The sequence below is a fragment of the Falco rusticolus genome, chromosome 4 (assembly GCF_015220075.1).
Source record: "Falco rusticolus isolate bFalRus1 chromosome 4, bFalRus1.pri, whole genome shotgun sequence".
Classification (NCBI taxonomy): Eukaryota; Metazoa; Chordata; class Aves; order Falconiformes; family Falconidae; genus Falco; species Falco rusticolus.
Genome location: NC_051190.1, coordinates 5,816,035 through 5,834,616, shown reverse-complemented (window position 1 = coordinate 5,834,616; position 18,582 = coordinate 5,816,035). Strand labels below are relative to the sequence as shown.

General features: G+C 46.0%; 1 protein-coding gene across 2 annotated transcripts in view; it reads left to right on the top strand.

The window, feature by feature from the left end:
* The first annotated feature begins 455 nt into the window (after window positions 1–455).
* FGD3 (FYVE, RhoGEF and PH domain containing 3) overlaps window positions 456–18,582 on the top strand; it is a 112,033-nt gene continuing 93,906 nt past the window's right edge. Inside the window, exon 1 of one of the 2 annotated variants that reach the window (XM_037385443.1) lies at window positions 456–891. In XM_037385443.1, the coding sequence (XP_037241340.1) occupies window positions 744–891 (148 nt within the window). In that variant the 5' untranslated portion in view covers window positions 456–743. The remainder of the gene's footprint in view (window positions 892–18,582) is intronic. The other variant, XM_037385437.1, reaches the window with a different exon arrangement.

Here is an 18,582-nt window from a genome sequence, read left to right as displayed (position 1 = left end):
GCACGGGCCGGGCTCTGCCTCGCCCGCCGCACCCCCAGCGCCAGGGGTGCACCCCAGCGCCGACATCGCCACCCGCCACCCGCCAAGGTGCGCGTCGCCCAGCCGCTCCGCGGCCGTGGCTGCGCTCCCCCCGCGGGAAGGACGGGGCCGGGGGCCCCCACGGCCCCAGCCCCGGCCGCGGGCAGCAGCTGGCGCGGAGCCCGCCCCGCAGGCCCCGCCCTGCCCGCGGCTTCTGGCGTGACTTCGGGCTTCGCCCCGGGGACGCGGTTCCCTGACCCCTGTGCCCTGAACCGGGAGCGGGGAGAGCCCCTCTGCGGCGCGGGCGGCCCCAGGGCCCTGCCTGCAGCGGGCCCGGCCGCCGGCGGAGCCCACCCGGCTGCCGTGAGGGGGCGCGGGCCCCGTCCTGCCCGGCGGGAGCCCCTCGCAAGCCCCCGGGGCCGCGCAGGCGGGGAGCCGCTTTCCTAGGAGCGGCCGGGCGGGAAGGAGGCGGCGGTGTCTTCCCCTCCCCGCCGCCGCGGCCTGCAGCGGGGCCCCCGCCTCCCGGCCGCCAGGAGCGACGGGCCGGCCGGGCGCGTTCCTCCCCAGGGCCGCGGCCGCACCTGGTCCCGCGGCAGCCGGCGCGGTCCCACTGGCCGCCGGGGCCGGGCCGGGGCGGGCGGCGCGGGGCCGAGGGGCGGCGGAGCCCGTCACGCCTCCGCCGCCTTTGGGGGCGCCTCGTCCCGCTCGCGGCGCCTCATGGCGCGATGCAGCTGCAGTGGGAGGGAGAGGAAACCCACCCCCCTCGCTCGGCGGCCGCCTTTGTAACCGCTCAGCCCGGCGCGCCGCCCGGCCCAACGCGCAGCAGCTCGGGGAGCGCCGGAGCGCGGCGGCGGGAGCAGATGGAGCCGGAGGGTAAGGCTGAGCCCCCCGCGCCGCGCCGGGCCCCGCTGCCCGCCCCAGCCGCTGCCCCCGCGTCGCCTCCTCTCGGCTCGGCGGGGGCCGGGGGCGCCTGGGCGGGGTGGGGGCGGCGGGTCTCCCCGGCGGGCGCGGGGGGAGCGCGGAGCCCGGGCCGGCCCCGCTCCAGGTGTGCGGGGGGCAGCGCGGCGCCCTCCCCGCCCGCCCCATCCCTCGCCGGCCGGCGGGCGCTGCTCCGCGCCGTCCCTGCGGCGCTGCCGGGTCAGGGCCCTCCTCCGCCCGCCCCTGCGCGGGGCGCCGGGCACCGGGCACGGCCCGAGCCGCGGGGGCGGGGGCCCGGCCTGGAGCGGAGCAGCCGGGGCGACGCGTAACCGCGTAACTTTTTTGTTCATTTTTTTCCCCTCGCCTCACGGGCGCGCTGGCCGGTCCCTGCGGCTGGGGCGCTGCCGGCGGGGGCAGGGCGGCGCTCGCTGGGCCCGGGGGCTGCAGCCAAGGCGCCGCTGCCCGCTGCCGCCCCCCGGCCGCCCCCCGCCGCCCCCCGCCGCGCCGGGCCCCCCGCGGGCACCGGGGCCTGCCCTGCCCGCGCGCCGGGGCTGCACGTTGGGGTAAATGTAGCACTGAGCTGTGTAAATACATCTTTAGTTCTCCTAAACCACATAAAACCGGTTCTGTGAAACACTTATTTTCGTAAGACTATTATTAACTGCATGGATTAAATTTATTTCCTGCCAATCCATATTTAGGCACTTATGAAGTGCAAAGTTTTTCTCCGCTCTCCTTTTTAAATACCTTTTGGAGCTGTTAGTGCTTATAATGTAAACCATTTCTTGTTGCAAATTGGAAACCTCTGAGCCATAATGGTCTGTTGCATTTAGCTGGCTGCCTCTTGTAAGCTGTACATTCTCATGAAAAAAAAAAAGGGGGGGGGGGGGAACCACCTAGAACGAAAACCTTATGAGATTCACGTTTAGAAAATTGGCTGCATACATCGTAGCTGTTTTTTAAACCTCAGTACCTAAGTCACATTTTCCATTCCAAATATTGAGAGTGGTTAAACTATGTTAAAGGGATATACTCTACCTTGGTTCCCCTGCAAGCGTTAGGGAACTGTAACACAAAGGAAAATGGCTTTACAGTTTAAACGAGTCTGGAACTAACCACTTCTTGCAGCGCCTGATACACAGCAGCACCGGAGGGTGGAAAGGACTGTTGGCGATTGTTACTGACCAGAATTGGTTCTGTTGTCCAAGTGGAGAAGTATACAGAATGTAAATGGGATACATGTGGCAAGAAATACATTGATAAATGTATTCTTGCGTTCTTTGTAGGAAGTTTATTTTTGATAGAAAGCTAGTTTCGCATTGTTATTAGGATGTTTTAGTTACAGAGTTCATATTCAGACTAGCAGAGCTGTGTGTATAAAATCATACCCTGAAATAAGCAAGCTGGTTCTGTTCCTGATTTAGATTGTTTGTGACCATATTGTGTGTCGTGTCTCCTTACTTTAATGAAGCTAGACAAAAATGATAAAAATTAAATGGACCTTAAAGGAATTCCTTCCTTTGAAGAAATAAATCCTTTTTAAAAAAATGGAAGTTATCCACCCTGCTTCTCAGGTAGATAAAGGCTGCCTCAACCCAAGAAGGATTATGGTGGCGAGTTGCAGATCTGCCAAGGTTCCCAGTCTGCCCCGGATTCAGGGATATTCAGACAATTTGACTTCTGACATCTCCTAAACTGCGTGGGTAGCAGTCTTCGGTATGTTAAGATTGGAGATGGGTCCTCCCATGAGGATTGGAGCCTGCAGGAGCTGGAATACCTCTGTTAGCAGCCTCTCCTGCCATTAGTCATGGAAGGAGACAGATTCTCAAGTTAGATGCTTGTAGACAGGTGCTGTGCATATCCCACTGTATGCGTGAGTGTGTGGTGTTCTTGGCTGTGGCTGTCTTGAGTGAGAGATTATATCTGTTCTCAGAGCTGTGGCACCTGGAGTATGGTGATCTCATGGAAGTCTGTAGAGGCTAAGCTGGCTTGCTCTTCTTTGATCATATGCGCCCTGCTTGCATAGTCCTGGCTTGAATCATTCCTGAATGGAGCTGGAATTGCTGTTGTCCAGTCCCTGTTGGTGCAGTTCCTTGCATTTAAATGTATGTCTAAAACTCTTGATGAAAATGAAGCCGGGACTCTTTCTTGCTAGAGGAGCTCAGCCTCTTTCCAAAGATGCAGATGCAAGCCCTGTCAGCTATCTTCTGCAGAGGTGGGGAAGAGAGATGGGGCTGATACTGGGTTGCTCTTTCCTAAAGGAAACCCAGTGTAGTAATGCCATACTGACCCAGAGAGTTCTTGTGGATGGCTCCCAGACTCCAGACATCGACTGAGGTGATACTGTGCAAGGAGGTTGGGACTTCAGAGCTCGTTTGGTCTTGAAGTGCCTCAGAGATGCAAGAGAGGATGTTACGTTCAAACAAATAAAAATGGTGGAATCAAAATAGAGTGGTGATGGTCCTCGTGGCTTTTTGTGTGAGGTGAGGTTCCATAGCATGGTCCGGAACAAGGGAGACTGTCTTAGGTCAGTAGCAGTGGAAGCAGTTTGTCGAAACCCTGGGACAGTGGGAGGGAAAGACTTGGGAAGTCAGAGTCCAAGGCGATGACTTTTTATTTGTGCGTTGTTGGCATGGCAGTGTTTTCAAGACAGGCTTTCTGGCTGGGATTTTTCAAAGCATCTCAAGGGGTTTGTACCCAGAGCTCCCTGACCAGGTTGCTATTGCTATGTGTTTGGGGAAGCCGCCTTCTCAAACCGACCGTGTGTGATGGGGTGATTTGGAGACTGCTGCTCTCTGAAATGCTATCTAAAATCCAGGTGTTTTCCACTGTTTTTAAAAGAAAAATGAGCTAACTTCTGTAGGAGGTCTTTGGAAACAGCTTTGTCTTCCTGTGTGTCTGTAAAGTATCCGGCTCAATGGACACTGACTGAAGCTTGTCTTTTACTACTGACACAGATCAATAATAATGAATGTATTTTTCTAATTATTTGTATTCGAATTATTACCTTTTTTTGTTTTAGGGATCTTGTTAAGATTATCAGATGTGAGCAATATTGGTCTAAATGATCCTGCTTTGGTTACTGAGTGTGACTGAGTGGTCTGTATGAGAATTGAAAGGGCAGAGAGTATAAACACAGCAATGATTTGCTTAATGCTTGGTTTCTTCTTTGACTGTACACCGGTTTCTGCTAAAGCTATAAACTTGTAAAATCCTTTTGAGTAAGATTCATTTTCTTCAAGCAGTTTTGTAAACATTTAAAATATTTTTCATTTAGTAAATACTCAGAGCTTGAAGAATTTGAAACTGTTTAAAGGTGGCTGGTAAAAGGTAATAAATGCTTCTACTTTGCAGGGCTGGATGCAGATATGTTAGGTTTGAGTTGTTGATTATGTGGATGTTAATGTGTCTGAATGGAGGAAATGGTGTGGCAGATTAAAATTAGCAGCAACTGCTTTGGTATTCATTTGAGTTGGCATTACCAAATTTTAATGTGAAAATGAATGTTTCACTTGAGAGGCCTTGGTTTACGATTCTTGCATAATAATCAATATTGATAACCTTTTGCAAAATACGTCTCTGGTTCCAAATTCTCTGAACTAGTTGAAAGTTCCTTTTAAGTAAAAAACAACTTCACGTATGTTTCAGATATGGAACCAGAATTTGAGATAGCTTGAGGTAAGGTGGACTAAGGTACAAGTGGGAGAGAGGAGAGAGAAAATTCAAGGGAGCATCGTTGAACTCTGCTAGCTCTTTCCATGATGTGGCAGCTCCCAGGCCACGCTGCATACCTGCCGCCAGCCCTCGGTCTCTGTTTTCTTGTCCTCTGCCAACCCCTTCGAACACCCTGCTGAGCACTGAGCCCACTTTCCCCGAGCACAGCACCCTGGACCTCCACCGTGAAAATCCATGTGAAACTGGGGATAGATGTTTGCAGATGAGTGCTGTGTTCTCAGGAGCACAGGGTAGTTGGAAGCAGGCGGTCACGGCACAGAATTCCGGCTGGTTTGGAGGTTATGAGTCGTGAAATTTGAGAAGGCCTTTGTTGGTGGAACAATAGTGGAGGTAGGCTGGAAAGTCTTCCAGTAAAGCTGTTTGCCCCTCCCTCCACTCTCCCCTCTCCCATTCCCCAGCTATCTCCTAAAAGCCAGGTTTAGTATAACTGTATTTGCATTTTACACTTTGCAATGTCTTAAAATTTTATGTATTTTATTTCAGTTTGTGTCTTTTCACTTTACTGGCTATCATTAGGAGTTTCTGGTACCAAAGTACTACTGCGCGGTCACTTTACCTGGGTACTGGGCGAATGCTGCACTACCCGTGCAGGCAAGAAGCGCCGGTGCGCAGCGCGTGCTCCTGCAGTGCTGAGTGGAGCGACGGCCCCACGTTCGCCTCCCTTCCTTCGCTGGTAAGGCCACGGCTTTTTCTGGTGGCACTCACAGTGTACTTCTATGAGAAATACCCAGGGCGTGCAGTTGTGACCTGGCTACTTAGAGTTCAGTTACTGAGTTTAAGTGGCATTACTGAAAGCGCGTTGCCTCTGCGGTCCCTGACCGCTGCCTCTCAAATCGCTCTTCTGCCTGCGTTTTCTGGCGGTGTCGCTGACTTCTGGTGCTGTTTTCGTCTTTCTGTGAAATGCAGTTGTATTTCAGAGGTTATTGGTATTACCTGCTTCCTTGTTTTCCAGGTTGCACTTTTCTTACAGTTTATCCAGGCTTAGGACCCTGGTGTGGGAGCGAAAGCCCCTGATTCAGTTACTGTGGGAGGACTGGGCGGGGAGCTGGACGGGGAGGTTGGGGAGAGGAGGCTGGTGGTGTAGTATAACCTGGGTCCTGTCACGCAGGATTCCCTGCGGGGCTCGTAGGGGGCTCAGAGAGGTGATCTCATCAACTCATCACCTCCAGAAGCTCCATTAACACGGGGCTGAGGTTCCTACCTCAGAGCTGGGCTGTCTGGATAACCTTCAGATATCATCAGAATACTTTCCTCCCTCTGTCTTTCTTCTCTCCCTCTTAGCATGATCAGTGTTGCGGCTATGAACTCTAAAACCCCGTGACTCTTTGACAGTCAACTGTCAGCAGAAAAAAAGTTGCAGAAATGCTAAGATGGGATTTTTCTCCTGTGTTAAGACGCTTGATACCGCCTGAATGATGCAGCGTGCGTTGGTGGTGGGACTGGGAGGTCCGGGCTTACTTTCTCATGGCATCCCTGAGGGCTGGTCAGGTGAACGTTGGCGAGTCCTACTCTGTCCTCATGGCAGGCCGTAACAGCCTGGAGAAGGAGCTTTTTTGTCTTGAAGAAATGTATCAAGCGCTACCAACTTTTGTGTCTGGCTTGAATGCTGGTGAGCTAGAGAGGTCAATGTTATTAAGAGCAAGAATAACCATTTCTAAGGTTTTAAATTGCACAGGCACAACATCGAAATGTGTTGGAAGTATGGATTGCTGTTCTGGACCAAGCTCCTGACGTTGCTAAGAAGCTGTCATCAGGCAGAGGATGGAGTAATGTGCAATTCATGATCTTCAAATCTGTTGGTAGTAGCAGTAGTAGCAAAAGTATCTCTTGGGATGATAGAATCTTCAAGGCATCAACAGAGAGGGATGGAGCAGACTGCTGGCAACTGCTGTGAGAGGCGAGGAACTGCTAAACTTTGTAGATCCTTGTGAATATGGCTGTAATTATATTACTGTTATATTTTAAAATGCTGAAGCGTTGCTTTTTGAAAGGTGATTCTAGTTCTTGAATTTTTTCAAAGATTGATTTGATGCTGCTTCTTAGAAATTCTTTGGCCCGATGAAGATTCAAGGAGAGCGTATTTTTATGCTGAATTGCTGAATGAATCAATTTTGCGTATCTGCCATTTTTCTATCTTCAAGCATTTTGAATATTCTGTTGCTGAAGTATATAGAGGCACTGCTTTAAGTGTAAGTACCTCTACTGTTAATTTATGGTACTCATTGAACCGGTTAATTAACGTGAAAGGCTGAAACACTGATACTTTGGACTCTGGTTAGATGTCAGCCTGTTTCTGGAAGCCCAGCCTCTATGGATGGAGCATTTGGGTACCATGTACGTGTGCAGCAGGCATGTCTGTACACATCATCGCAGCAATGTGGATGCAGGTTTTTGGAGGCTACCAACCTTCGTGTTGAAGAATCTGATTTCTGAAAGTCCAAAGAGCCCAGTAGTACTGGTATTTTTTGGAAGGCAGAGAGACATTTAAATATCACTTGAGTGTCCGAGGTTTCTCCTGTTTATTTTAGACTTCTGAAAAGCAGGCAGGTGTCTAACTATAATGAAGGAATTTAACACTGGGTTTAGTTTTCTTAAACTCTTGGCCTCTTTTTATTCTTTCACTTTGAGCTTGCAGGCTCTGAGCAGAAATTCTCTCTTGGTAACTTAACCCTGAGCAAATATTTACATTCATGAGATTCTTGCTACTTCAGCAATCATTTTGGGCCTTGAGGTTGGAACAGGGTGAAAGTTACTGTACCAAACACTGGGGCTGGGGAGGGAGCAGGGAAAGGAAGCCTGAAGAAGCCTCCCAATACACTTTTACCATGTTTGGTGGGAATCACCTGTTTGGTGTATCTTGGTTGTCACTCCACACAAACATTGCCGAACTCCAGACTGAGATGTGCAGACACTGCGTTTCCTACCACTGGCCCTATGCATCTGGTGGGTGCTTGTGGTTTGAATTTCACATGCATCTTCAAATAAATAATGTTTGTGTAAGAACTGTAGTGATTGGAGTAGTAGAAGGGAAGAGTGAGATGGAAAAGAAGGTAATATCGGTGAGTATAATGCAAAAAACATTGAAAGGGATGTAGGAAGAGATTCTGGAGAAAGCGGTTTTTGAAGTTAAAATTAGTTAAGAAATCTGAAATTTGTAAAAGAGCAAACATGTACAAAATCAACCTGTGGACTGTGCAGAAATAAAGAAAAGGTTCTCCAGGGTACAGAACAACGGAGAACTGAATAAATAAGGGAGAGATCTCCCCCCAAAACCAGTGGATGAAAATACCACCAGATCTCAGCCTCCTGCGTTTATTTTTTTTCCTAGATTTTGCCGCTGGCCGCACCCTTTCTGTGAAAGAAAGAGGATGGCAGTGAACTCGGTTTCCCACCTTTTCTGGGAGAAATAGGCAGGCTGCTTGTGGCCGCTCCCAGCAGAGGCTGAACATGGATGTAGCTTCCTCTCCTGAGCCCTTCTCTGGGGTGCTGCTCAGGGTGATGTTGGGAGCCCTACAGGAGCGCTCTGGCCCTTGGGCTACAAACTGGGAGCCCTACAGGAGCGCTCTGGCCCTTGGGCTACGAACTGGGAGCCCTACAGGAGCGCTCTGGCCCTTGGGCTACAAACTGGGAGCCCTACAGGAGCGCTCTGGCCCTTGGGCTACAAACTGGGAGCCCTACAGGAGCGCTCTGGCCCTTGGGCTACAAAGCCCAGCTGCAGGCTTGGTGTGGGCAAGCTGCCGGCAGCGCAGGAGCACATGCACTCGCATAGGAAGGCTGAACTCGCAAGCCAGTACAAACTGCGTGTTGTAGTCCATCTTAAATTTGACAGAAAAAGGAATCGTGCCCCTGCAGCTAAATTTATAGTGTTGGTTGACATGGTTCTACTGGAGCCGTGGCTGAATCCGCACAAACTTACGCTGATCAAAGGTCTAGCCCCCAGGCTGCAACAGCGTATAGCTACATGTTGGAACTCTTAAGGTTTGCATTGAAGTAGCATGTGTGGTTTTTCTATTTGATTTCCCTCCCCCCCCCCCCCCCCCCCCCCCTTTTTTTTTTTTTCTGTTTGTTGAATATCTGCAAAGCCCCAGGTTGGGGGTGGATGAATTTTTCCTGGAGGAACATCTGAGCCGTTCCAATTTCCTGTTGGGGCCAGGTGTGCCACCTCCGTGCGTCGCTCCCACTGGCTGCGGGAGTCAGTCACTGGTAGTTGAGTTTCCCATGGAGGAGTAAACGGTGCTGCCTGCTGAGCCCTCCTGGATCTGTTTTACTGATTGCTATTGAAACCCTTACAACCTGTTTCTCAGTTGTAAAAATGCAGATCCGAATATCCAAGTTGAGGGGAACAGTCCCTCCTCAATTATGGTGCAGCTGAGAAATGAATTTCTTAAAAAAAAAAATTCAACTTAAAGCAAATACATGCCTTGCCTTACCATTCCTAGTTTACTAATGGAAGTGCCAAGTGTTCACAGCTGGGGGAGACGAAGATTTCCTCAAAATAGTAAAATAAAAAAATAATAATAGAAAAAGTCTGTCTCATCCATACTCTCTGGAGCTGTTGGAATTGGGTCATTGCTCTGAGTTACGGCTGCTTGATTTTGATGGTTGTGCAGTCAAAAAAGAAGTTGCTTCACTCGGAATGCAGAACAGATGCTTTTCTTATTCACTTGAAAGGGTAGTCTGATTTTTTTTTTTTTTTCTTTTTTATTTCCCAGACCATGCAAGTCCCAGAAGTTATTTTAAAATTTGCTAATCCTCGTTAGGACAAAGAAACTGTGGAAAGCTAATTCTGAGGGTAAGAGAACTGTTGTGTTAGTTGTCCATCTAGTCCTGGGTTCAAGCTCTGCCCCTGGCCACAGCCACCACTTCAGCTGTGGAAAAACTTTGTAGCAAATGGTTACGGAACAGCTGGCACTAAGAGGTGCTTTTGTGTTTTTTTTCTTCCCCCCTCTATGCCCAATCATTTAAAAATTGGATTGTGTCTTAAAGCAGGAGGATTCATAAACTCAGAGAACTCATGGCCTCCACTGAAATAGAAATTTTCTTACGGCTGGTAACAGATTTAGGGTTGTTGGTATGTATTATTGTTGGTACATAATGAACAAATGTTCATTTCTAGTTGTTGAGAAAATACGTAGGAGTGGTGTCTTTTTTACTTCTTTTGGTATGTTTTACTTGTTTTGTTCTACTTGTATGTTCAAAAAGTATGTTAACAATAAACTTGGGGAGGTGGGGGACGTTCAGCTTGTGCACAGCCGCTTGTCCAGCAGAATGCTGCATTTTGAATTTAAGCTGATGCTCCCAAAGCAGGGATAAGGTGCTGGTAAGGTGCCCCCAGCTGGAGCACAGCGCGTGCCGCTCTGATGCTCCCTTTTCTCTCAGCTGTTGAATAAGGCTTCAAACAAAACCGCTGTTGAAAATTGAGCAGGATCTTACTTAATGATTATCTATGGCAGCAGAGCCATAGGGTGATGTTTTGTTTTAGGTTATGGTTGGAAACCCAGCAGCCTACAGGTGGTGCCTGGAATTTGGGAAAGCCTTGGTGAAATGCTGTTACAGGTGTTAAAGGTTGAGAGCGTAGGTTTTAAACTTGGCTTTTTGATTTCCACTACACGTGCTTTTGTACCTACATTGCTTGGCTGTCCCAGGCACACGCATATCAACTGCTAAGAGTGTATTCCAAACCTCCCAAACACACTAGATTGTCCTGTTTCATGATTGATTCCATCAGCTTCACCAGATGAACCTCAAACTCCTGTTGAGCCCTGGGCACCTGTTTGTCCCACTCCAGGATAACCGAGGAACCCTCATGTGCTGCCAAATGCCAGCCTCTCACTTGCTTTTTCCATTTCTCTGTTCTTGGTCTCTCACCTCTCCTGACATCTTGTAGTTCTGTGGTACCTTCAGGATATTCCTGAACGACATCTCTTTCCAAGATACGTTTCTGTTGTGGCATCTGCTTGGCTGACAGTCTGTAATAAAAATTAATAAAACCCAAGTTGTTACAGTTACAAGCTAACAGCATTGATCTTCACGTCCTTCTGGTGGCCAGATTGCTAAAATGCATGTTTGTACTTTCAGCCTTCTGAAACTTTTGGTTTTAAATTCAAAACGTTGAGGTTTGATTGTGTGCATGCAGTTTTGAGAACTGCATAATTGTGCTGTTGTGTTGCTGTTTTGGGGTTTGGGGGTTTTATTGTTTGTTTGTTTGTTTTGGTTGGTTTTTTTTTCCTTCAGAATTTGTGTTCCTCTATCTTGCAATGGAAAAAACAATCTTATGTATTAAATCAGACTTTTCAGCATGTAGACTCTGGGTGTAACTTGCAGAATTCTGGGTGTGGTGATACAATAAATAACAAAATTGATCATTGTTGTCATCCCCTAGAAATGTGCATCCTACAGGGACTCCCTCAGCGCCCTACAGAGGAGGCACTTTGCACTAAAAACTGGTTTTTTTATTTCACCATGTAGAGGGCGAAAAAAAGATGAGGCTTCATGTAATACCCGTTTGATTAGTAAATTAGTATGTCATATTGATCTGTCTTTTGAAATGCATTAGAGATGTCTAAATGCCATCTACTTTAGTTTCTAAAAATACTGCAAAATCATCATTTGCACTGAAGGCCTTAATATACTCTTTTTGGAATATATTTTAAGTTTTTATTTTTAAAATGTTGGTTAGGATTTTCAAAGGGAGCACAGTTATAAAAGGGGAGCAGTTCAAATGTAACTTGAATCTGTAACTTCCATTTTGGTTTTATTTTTTTAAGACTTGAAAATCTGGTGGTAGTTTAAGGGTTTTTTTAATTGATGATTGTGACTGCAGTGGTGTCCTCTTGCTGAAAAGGCTTATGGCAGACCTGAAAATCAAGATTTCTGGCACGATGGTGCAAAAGAGAAGGCTGTCATTTAGTTCGCTGAAGGAGAGTATGCGCCGTGCTCCATTTTTTAGTTTTTCAGCCACTTTGGTGTTAAAAGACATGACCTGAAGGAATTTTGCATTTTTACGCCTGACACTTCTGCTACCAGGTATTGAGGGGAGGTCACACTTAAAAGGATTAACAGAGGATGGAACAAGATAAAACCTTGTCTGAACAGCCTGAGCAAGCAGTGCTTTGCATGGGTATTGATTCTGCTTGGACGTCTTACAATGTCAGTGGTTAAACAGTCGATCAGCCATATTGCATACCTAGGGACTCCTAGAGAAAAGGAATCTGAAAAATGCTTATCCAAAATAGAGCCTGGGCTGGAAATATTGGTGGTGATGTACAAGTTACTGTTAGATTTATATGCAGAGTTCTGCTTAAAATGATGCTGCTTTATTATATGTATTTTTAGATGGTGTAACAGCTGGGTAATAGACTCATGGAAATGCGTCTGTTGAATGGCTGTGTAATTAATGCTGTATAGTATGTTCGGAATAAAAGAACTGTAGTTCTCAAGATTGTTCTTCATAAGGACTGCATTTAGCAAATAGGCTTGATTTTCCTACGTTGCAAACGTGTAGAAACTGGATGTGGATTGTTGGATTGTTTCACTTTCATGTTTTGGCTTTGACTCTTACTGCTTTTGGGTTTTAGTGATGAAAAAGTGTTACCGTGTCTTTAGCTGACTCTTCAACTGACTCTGGATTTGTCCCCATTCCCTGCACCCTGCTGGTCTATTCAAAATGGTGTGTAGAGTCTTCGATTAGACTTGCTGGTATTGATTAAACTGTAGATTTTTTTTTTTCTTCTTTCTCATTTTAAAATATGTTCTATGTATTTTTAAGAGCTCCATGCTGGATGTCACAATTGCAGGATTCGAGTTAGTTTGTTTAAACAAAAAAACCCCAACAAAAACTGGAAGTCTGCATTTTTTCTGCATTGTTGTTTTTACATTTATTTAATGGCAGTCATGATAAAGTCTGATTTATGTAGGGTTTGTAGCATAGACTCAGCTGTGGTTTTCTACAAGCAGAATTGTAGAGAGCTTTAAGTGTTTGTAGAAGTTAGACAATGACAATATTTGGTGCTGCGCCCTGGCTGAAATATGTGGCTTGTAAAGTCAAGATACCAACATACATGGTCTCTTTTGTGGAGCTGGACTATGTGGGTCAGTGTTGCTGCTCTCTCTTCGGGCCCACCCATTAAGTCTGTTCTCCATGTAGTTGGACTACAAGGGCTAAAATCAAGATAAATGCATTTTCAGGGTTTCTTTTGTGGACTATTGAAATTAAATCTCACGTGGGTTTTGGTTTGGGTTTGGTTTTGTAGGGTGGTGTGTGTTTGGTTTTTTTTTAATATTAATTGCAGTGCACTCACTTCTTGAGAGCAGTCAGGATTATGACTTCCTTCCTTCCAGGCTGTTTTTCAGCACTGAGAATTGTCTTCTAAATATTTGGTCCAAACTGGCAGATTCATGCTCCATCAGAGAGACCTGCTTCCGAATCATTCCTGGCGCAGTAACTTTTCCAGAAGGAACACAAACACTTACAGTTTCTTCCTTCCCTCACCTTCTGTCATACTGACCATGTAAAAATAACTATTTGTGTTTAAATTTGAATTGTTTCCTTTTGCTAGTCTCCAAATTAGGCGTGCTCCTTAAGCTATCTTCTGCTAAGCCAGCTTGGAGGTGTCAGGACCTGGCTTGTTGGGGCTGAACCCGTACGCTAGGCTGAGGTACAACCAGGGCAGCTGAGGGTCTGCTGGCTGGGAAGGCAGCAAAATATTTGTTGCAGTTGGTGTTTGGGGGGTGGGGGGTTGTTTGGTTCAGTTTTTGTGTGTGTGTGTGTTTTTCTTAAGATCTTCAAAAATTACGTGGCGTGCTGTACACATGACACAATACCTCTGTCCCAGTTGAGGCAAACAGCTGATCCTTGGTAATGTGAGCTCAGCTTTAGGTTGCGTTGCGAGTTGCCAGATCCGGGGATGAATTTCCCAGTAGAAAAGGAGCGTTATCTTTTGAATTCGGTTGGCTAACCCTCTACTAAAAGTGGTCTCGCAATGTTTGCAAGCTAGGCCATGTCATAGTCTTGTATCATATAGCCAGGATTATTATAAACAGTGAAATGCTTTGCTCTGTCTGCACGGTCACGTTTAGTTTCATGGGTTTGGGGATGAGACTTCAAAACCAAGCACTGATCCTTGACTTTTCGTGTGGTAGGCACCCTACGATGCTAAGCAGACCCAGTACAGCAGAAGATAAAACAGTTACCAGTGTCTTGTCAGGGAAACCAGATTCTTCTGAGTTTATAGGGATTCAATATATCCCCTTGCAATTACTTCCAGCTTTGTAAGAAAATCGGTATTTATTTTGCTCAGGTTTAGGCCATAATTATACTCAGAGATCTGAACCAAGCTTGAGAGTTCCCTGCAAGTCATGGCATGAGTTTTCTCTCCTTAGTGTTCAAACGTTGGGTAATCCTTAGATTATTTTAAAGAGTGTTTTGAAGATACAGATTGTAAAGTAATGTCAGTGTCTTAAGATCTAGGATGCTTAACAGTTAATGATTTTCCTCAACATACCAGTGTCATTAGGAAAAAACCAGGCTATTATAAGTTGTTTTTCTACTCTCTTTTCCACTCTCTAATTGCAGGCTTGATATGGATTTTATCATTTAGGCAGCATGACGGACTTTGGTCAGTAAGAGTAGGAAATGACAGGGACAAATGTTTACTGTCTGCTACACCCCTCTGTTCCAATAGGAAAATAAAAGTAGGAACAAAACTATTTTATTTTTTTCCCTTCATGTTCCTCTTTGTTGGATGGGTGCGAGCTCATTACAAGGGAAATTAGTTGAAGAGGCTCCACATGGGATTCTGCTTATGAAGAACTTGGGGACGTCTAGAAAGACTAGATTTCTTTGAACCTGGGAGATGAGGAAACGTTGCAGCAGTCAAAGGTATCTGTCGTTCTCATGGTGGATATAGGATATTTTATGATTGGTGGCTTAGGGTGTTACATATATACTTGGGGCAGTGGGAAAAGTAAAATGCTGGATGCTGAAAAGGTGTGGGGGGGTCTGTTAAAGGAAGGAGCTTTGCAATGATCTTATTTAATGGGGAACACTCTAAACTGTTGAGGCTCTGGAATAACTGGGTGTCACAGTGGGAGCGGAGATCGCCTTGGCATCTTGTAATGGCTAACCAAGTCTAAGAGAAGAAAAGCATTTTCTGCATTTCTGCAGCTGTTTGCCAGTGCTCCACTGGTGCTGCAGGAAACTCCTAGTTCCTAATATTGTTAGGAATGCTTCACTGCCCCCTCCCCACCCCCCTCACGTTGCAAGCCTGAGTTACTACTGTGCTGGCAGGCGGCATACTTGGCACCAACAATAAAGGCAGTGCTAGAAAGATGTGTATTTAAGGAATCTCTAAGATGTATGTCAGGAGAAGAGTTCTTTAGCTGGAAGCTGGTGCCATAATGGAGTTACATCTGTTTGTATTGAATAAACAGGAATTTAATTGAGTCCTCGGAAGACCACAGTTCTCTACTGGAAAAAATGGGTGTTGTAGGAACTCTAGATATAGCCATGCTAATTCTCGTAAATCTCTCAGCTTCTTTCCATGCCCCTAAACATAGGGTTTGCAATCCCTAATGGGGTATGAAGACACCGCATTGAAGTGGCTTTACTTGGCACTGTGCTAAGACTTTCTGGTGCCTTGAGCCGTAACACAGCTTGATTCTGGCACCATCGCTGCACTGCAGTTCATAGAGGAGGGCTCTTCTTATCATATGTGCAGAGCGAGGAGCTTTTTATTCCTCTAGGACTAATAGCAAGACTGTGTCTTCACCGTGAAGCACCAGAGGTATATGCATGGGGCAGTGTACTGATCATTATTACTTTTTAAAAAATAAATATTTTCTCCTCCTTAGCTACCTTAAGTATTTTTAGATTTCACCCAAAACAACTGGATGTGGAATTAGGAGGTACTGGGAGGTAAGGTGCTGCTCGAGTGACAACTGTTTCAGCTTTTCCTGCGGTTGGGCAGACCATGTTTTGCACGAAGTCACTTGACAGTTTTTAATCAGGAGAAACCAGAAACTTGTCCCGTTTCAGGTACTGAGTTACAGTCTACACTTTAAACAACGGACCCTTTAGATGTTAGTATGCAGTATTGCACTTCAGCCCGACTGTGAATCAGCTATCTTTGTACTGAGCCTCGAGGTAATGCTTTTCGGTCTTTGTCAGCTCATTTGGACTTCTGACAGCTATTGAGAAAGTCGGGAAGAGGATTGGCTTCATTTCCTCTGATCTGTTGAAACTTTTTGTTTCTTCCTTACTTCAGCTGGTGCAGCTGAGGACTTTATTTGGAGTCTGAAAAAAAGAGGGTTAGGTTATTTGAATTGGAAAACCCTGCTGGAGTGGGGAGTTTCGGCTTTAAGGATGCCCAAAAGCTTGGGTTGGATCTAGGCGGCTTGTTACCAGCAAGGCAGCTCTTTGCACGAAGAACTGCATCCGTTGGTGTTTTGGATAACCTTTAAGGTTTCAGCTTGGTGTAAAGTGTGTAAACACATAGTCTCCCTTGCAGACAGATGGATCAGCGCTCTGTCTGTGGCATTGGCATCTGTCAACAGCAGCTGTCACTTGGGATGCAGAGGTGAGCAGTCCCTAAGAAATGTTTTTCCAGTGGGTGCTGCTTGTTAGAAATCCCTGCAGAGAATCTTGCTCTCACCTCCTCCTGAGTAGCCCAGACATTGTTAAAAATAATAATAATAATAATAATAAAAATGCTGCAGTAGTTGGCTTCTCTCTTGTGTCGGGTTTGGGGGAAGACTGGGTTTGGCTAGTCGAGGAGGCACGTAAGCAACTCTGGAAGAATTTTTATTATGGCTTCAGAAGTGAGAAACAGTTCCAGTTGGTGTTTTCACTGTTAGGATGTATTCTTAGGTTTTGATGTTTAGCAGTAAGTTGTGCTTGGGTAAAACATTGACTTTTAGGTTAAAACCATCAAAGAAAAGAAAAATAGCTGATGTCGCCTATGTCTACATCAGCAATAAATGCAGCCTATAGAAATGGATCTATGGAAGGGAGCTGGCGCTGAGGACTGTACGTCTGCCCGGTGTGTGTTTGAAGGGCTTTTACATCAGATGAGCTCCAGGTGGGCCCGGCAGCCCGAGTGCCTTTTGGCTGCTGGGGTGTGCTGGGCATGCGCGCTCAGCGCCTCTTCTCGTTCCAGTCCCTCTGAAGGTCATATGCTCCGAGGCTGGGCTGAGCTACAAACCAGAATACGGTCGGGTGAGTCTGGCTTCAGAGGAGCCTCTGGTCAGAGCTGAGATGGGGACGGTGACCCACCAGCCCTGTGCAGGGGCTGGAACAGCCAGCTTGGTGGGGCGGTGCTCCCGAGCTCAAACGTGGCCTTGGCCAGTGTCCTCTGCCCAAACCTCTGATCCCATGCAGGAAAGGAGCATCAAAGAGTGAACTGATGCTGTATCCAAAAGGTGTATTTTGCTCATCAAATTAACTTCGGAGTAATGCTTGAACTTGATGTGGTCTTTCTTCTGTAGACCTTCACAAACACAGCCACGTTGCGGAGGCTGGGCTGCTTTCTCCAGCAGTCAGATTTTGCCGTGGTTTCAAGCAGTTACAAGTCGCTTTAGTGCCATCAATAGCCATGGTCTTCCACAGCAGAGGTGAAATTGTTTGAAAGGCCAGGAAGATGCTGCTGATTTTTCAACCTTGATTAGCAGTCATCTTCTTTCTAAACAGTCATCGCCTTTCTGAAAACTTGAGTGTTCTCCAAAGGTGGCTGCCCTGTGGTTTACTTACCAGGTTTGCTAAATAACGTATTTTAAAATCAATGCCTTTAATGTGATGCGTTTGGGGAGTGGGGGGTGTGTGTGTGTTGGGTTACTTTTAGAGTTGAAGCATTAAAAGTGATAGAAGTTAATCTTTTGGTCGTGATCCTGGCAAAGGCTTTTTTTTTTCTTTTTTTTTTTTCTTTTCTCTTTCTAGCTTCATTAGAAGTCTGTTACAGTCTGTCTTCTCTTCTTGGCTCGGTTTCTTCCCTTCATTGATAAGAAAGAGATAAAAAAAAAGAAATATTTTTTTAACATTATGATGTCAGAGGTAGTTAATCTTGGTTTAGAGGGAGGAGACCAGAATACGTGTTGAAAAGGCACAGAAAGAAATAGGAGGTTTGTTTTCTAGTTAAGTGTTTGCTCTTTTATTTAAAGCATTGCAGCATAACTGTTGGCCTTGATTAAGTTGTCTGATTTTTTTTATTCTTTTTCTTTTTTCCCCATGAGGGAAAACAGTTTGATGGATCACCAAAGGTGACTTTTTTCCTTTAAAGCCTCAGTTCCGGATTCAGTAGTTACATATGGATCTCAGATTACATTAAAAAAAAGTAATTTGCCTAAGGTTCTTTTGATGTCTTTGCTGGAGACATATGGGTTTTTAGTAGATTTCTGAATGCTTTTTGATAGCTTTTGGACAGTAAGTCGTAAATAAGTCAAGTTTCCTGAATTTCAGTAGGTACCTCAAATCCTTAGATGTGTCATGGGAGTCTTATGGCTGATCTTCTTCTAAACACCTGCACCTGATAGAAGTTTGTACTACTATTATTTGCATCTCTAAGGTAATAGGTAAATATTATCTTTGCTCAGTTTGTTTATTTTTACTTCCCTAGTAAAATTTGCCCTAAGGAAAGGTTACTTTCAGTGCAGTTCTGTGTCAATCCACCAGATGACACTTGATGCTTAAAGATGGAAAGATGAGTGGACTTGCATTAAAAATTCTGTATTCCTTTGTTGATTCAGAAAAAGAGTAAAATTCACAACTTATTTCCAAAATGTTTTCATATGGTCCTTGTAAAATTTTAGAAAACAGAGTAGACCAATGAGCCAGAACACTTTGCTGTAGCGATATTTTTTTTTTTTTCTTAAGTATATCAAATATTATGTTGTAAAGAGTTCTGGGTGATGTTTTTTATC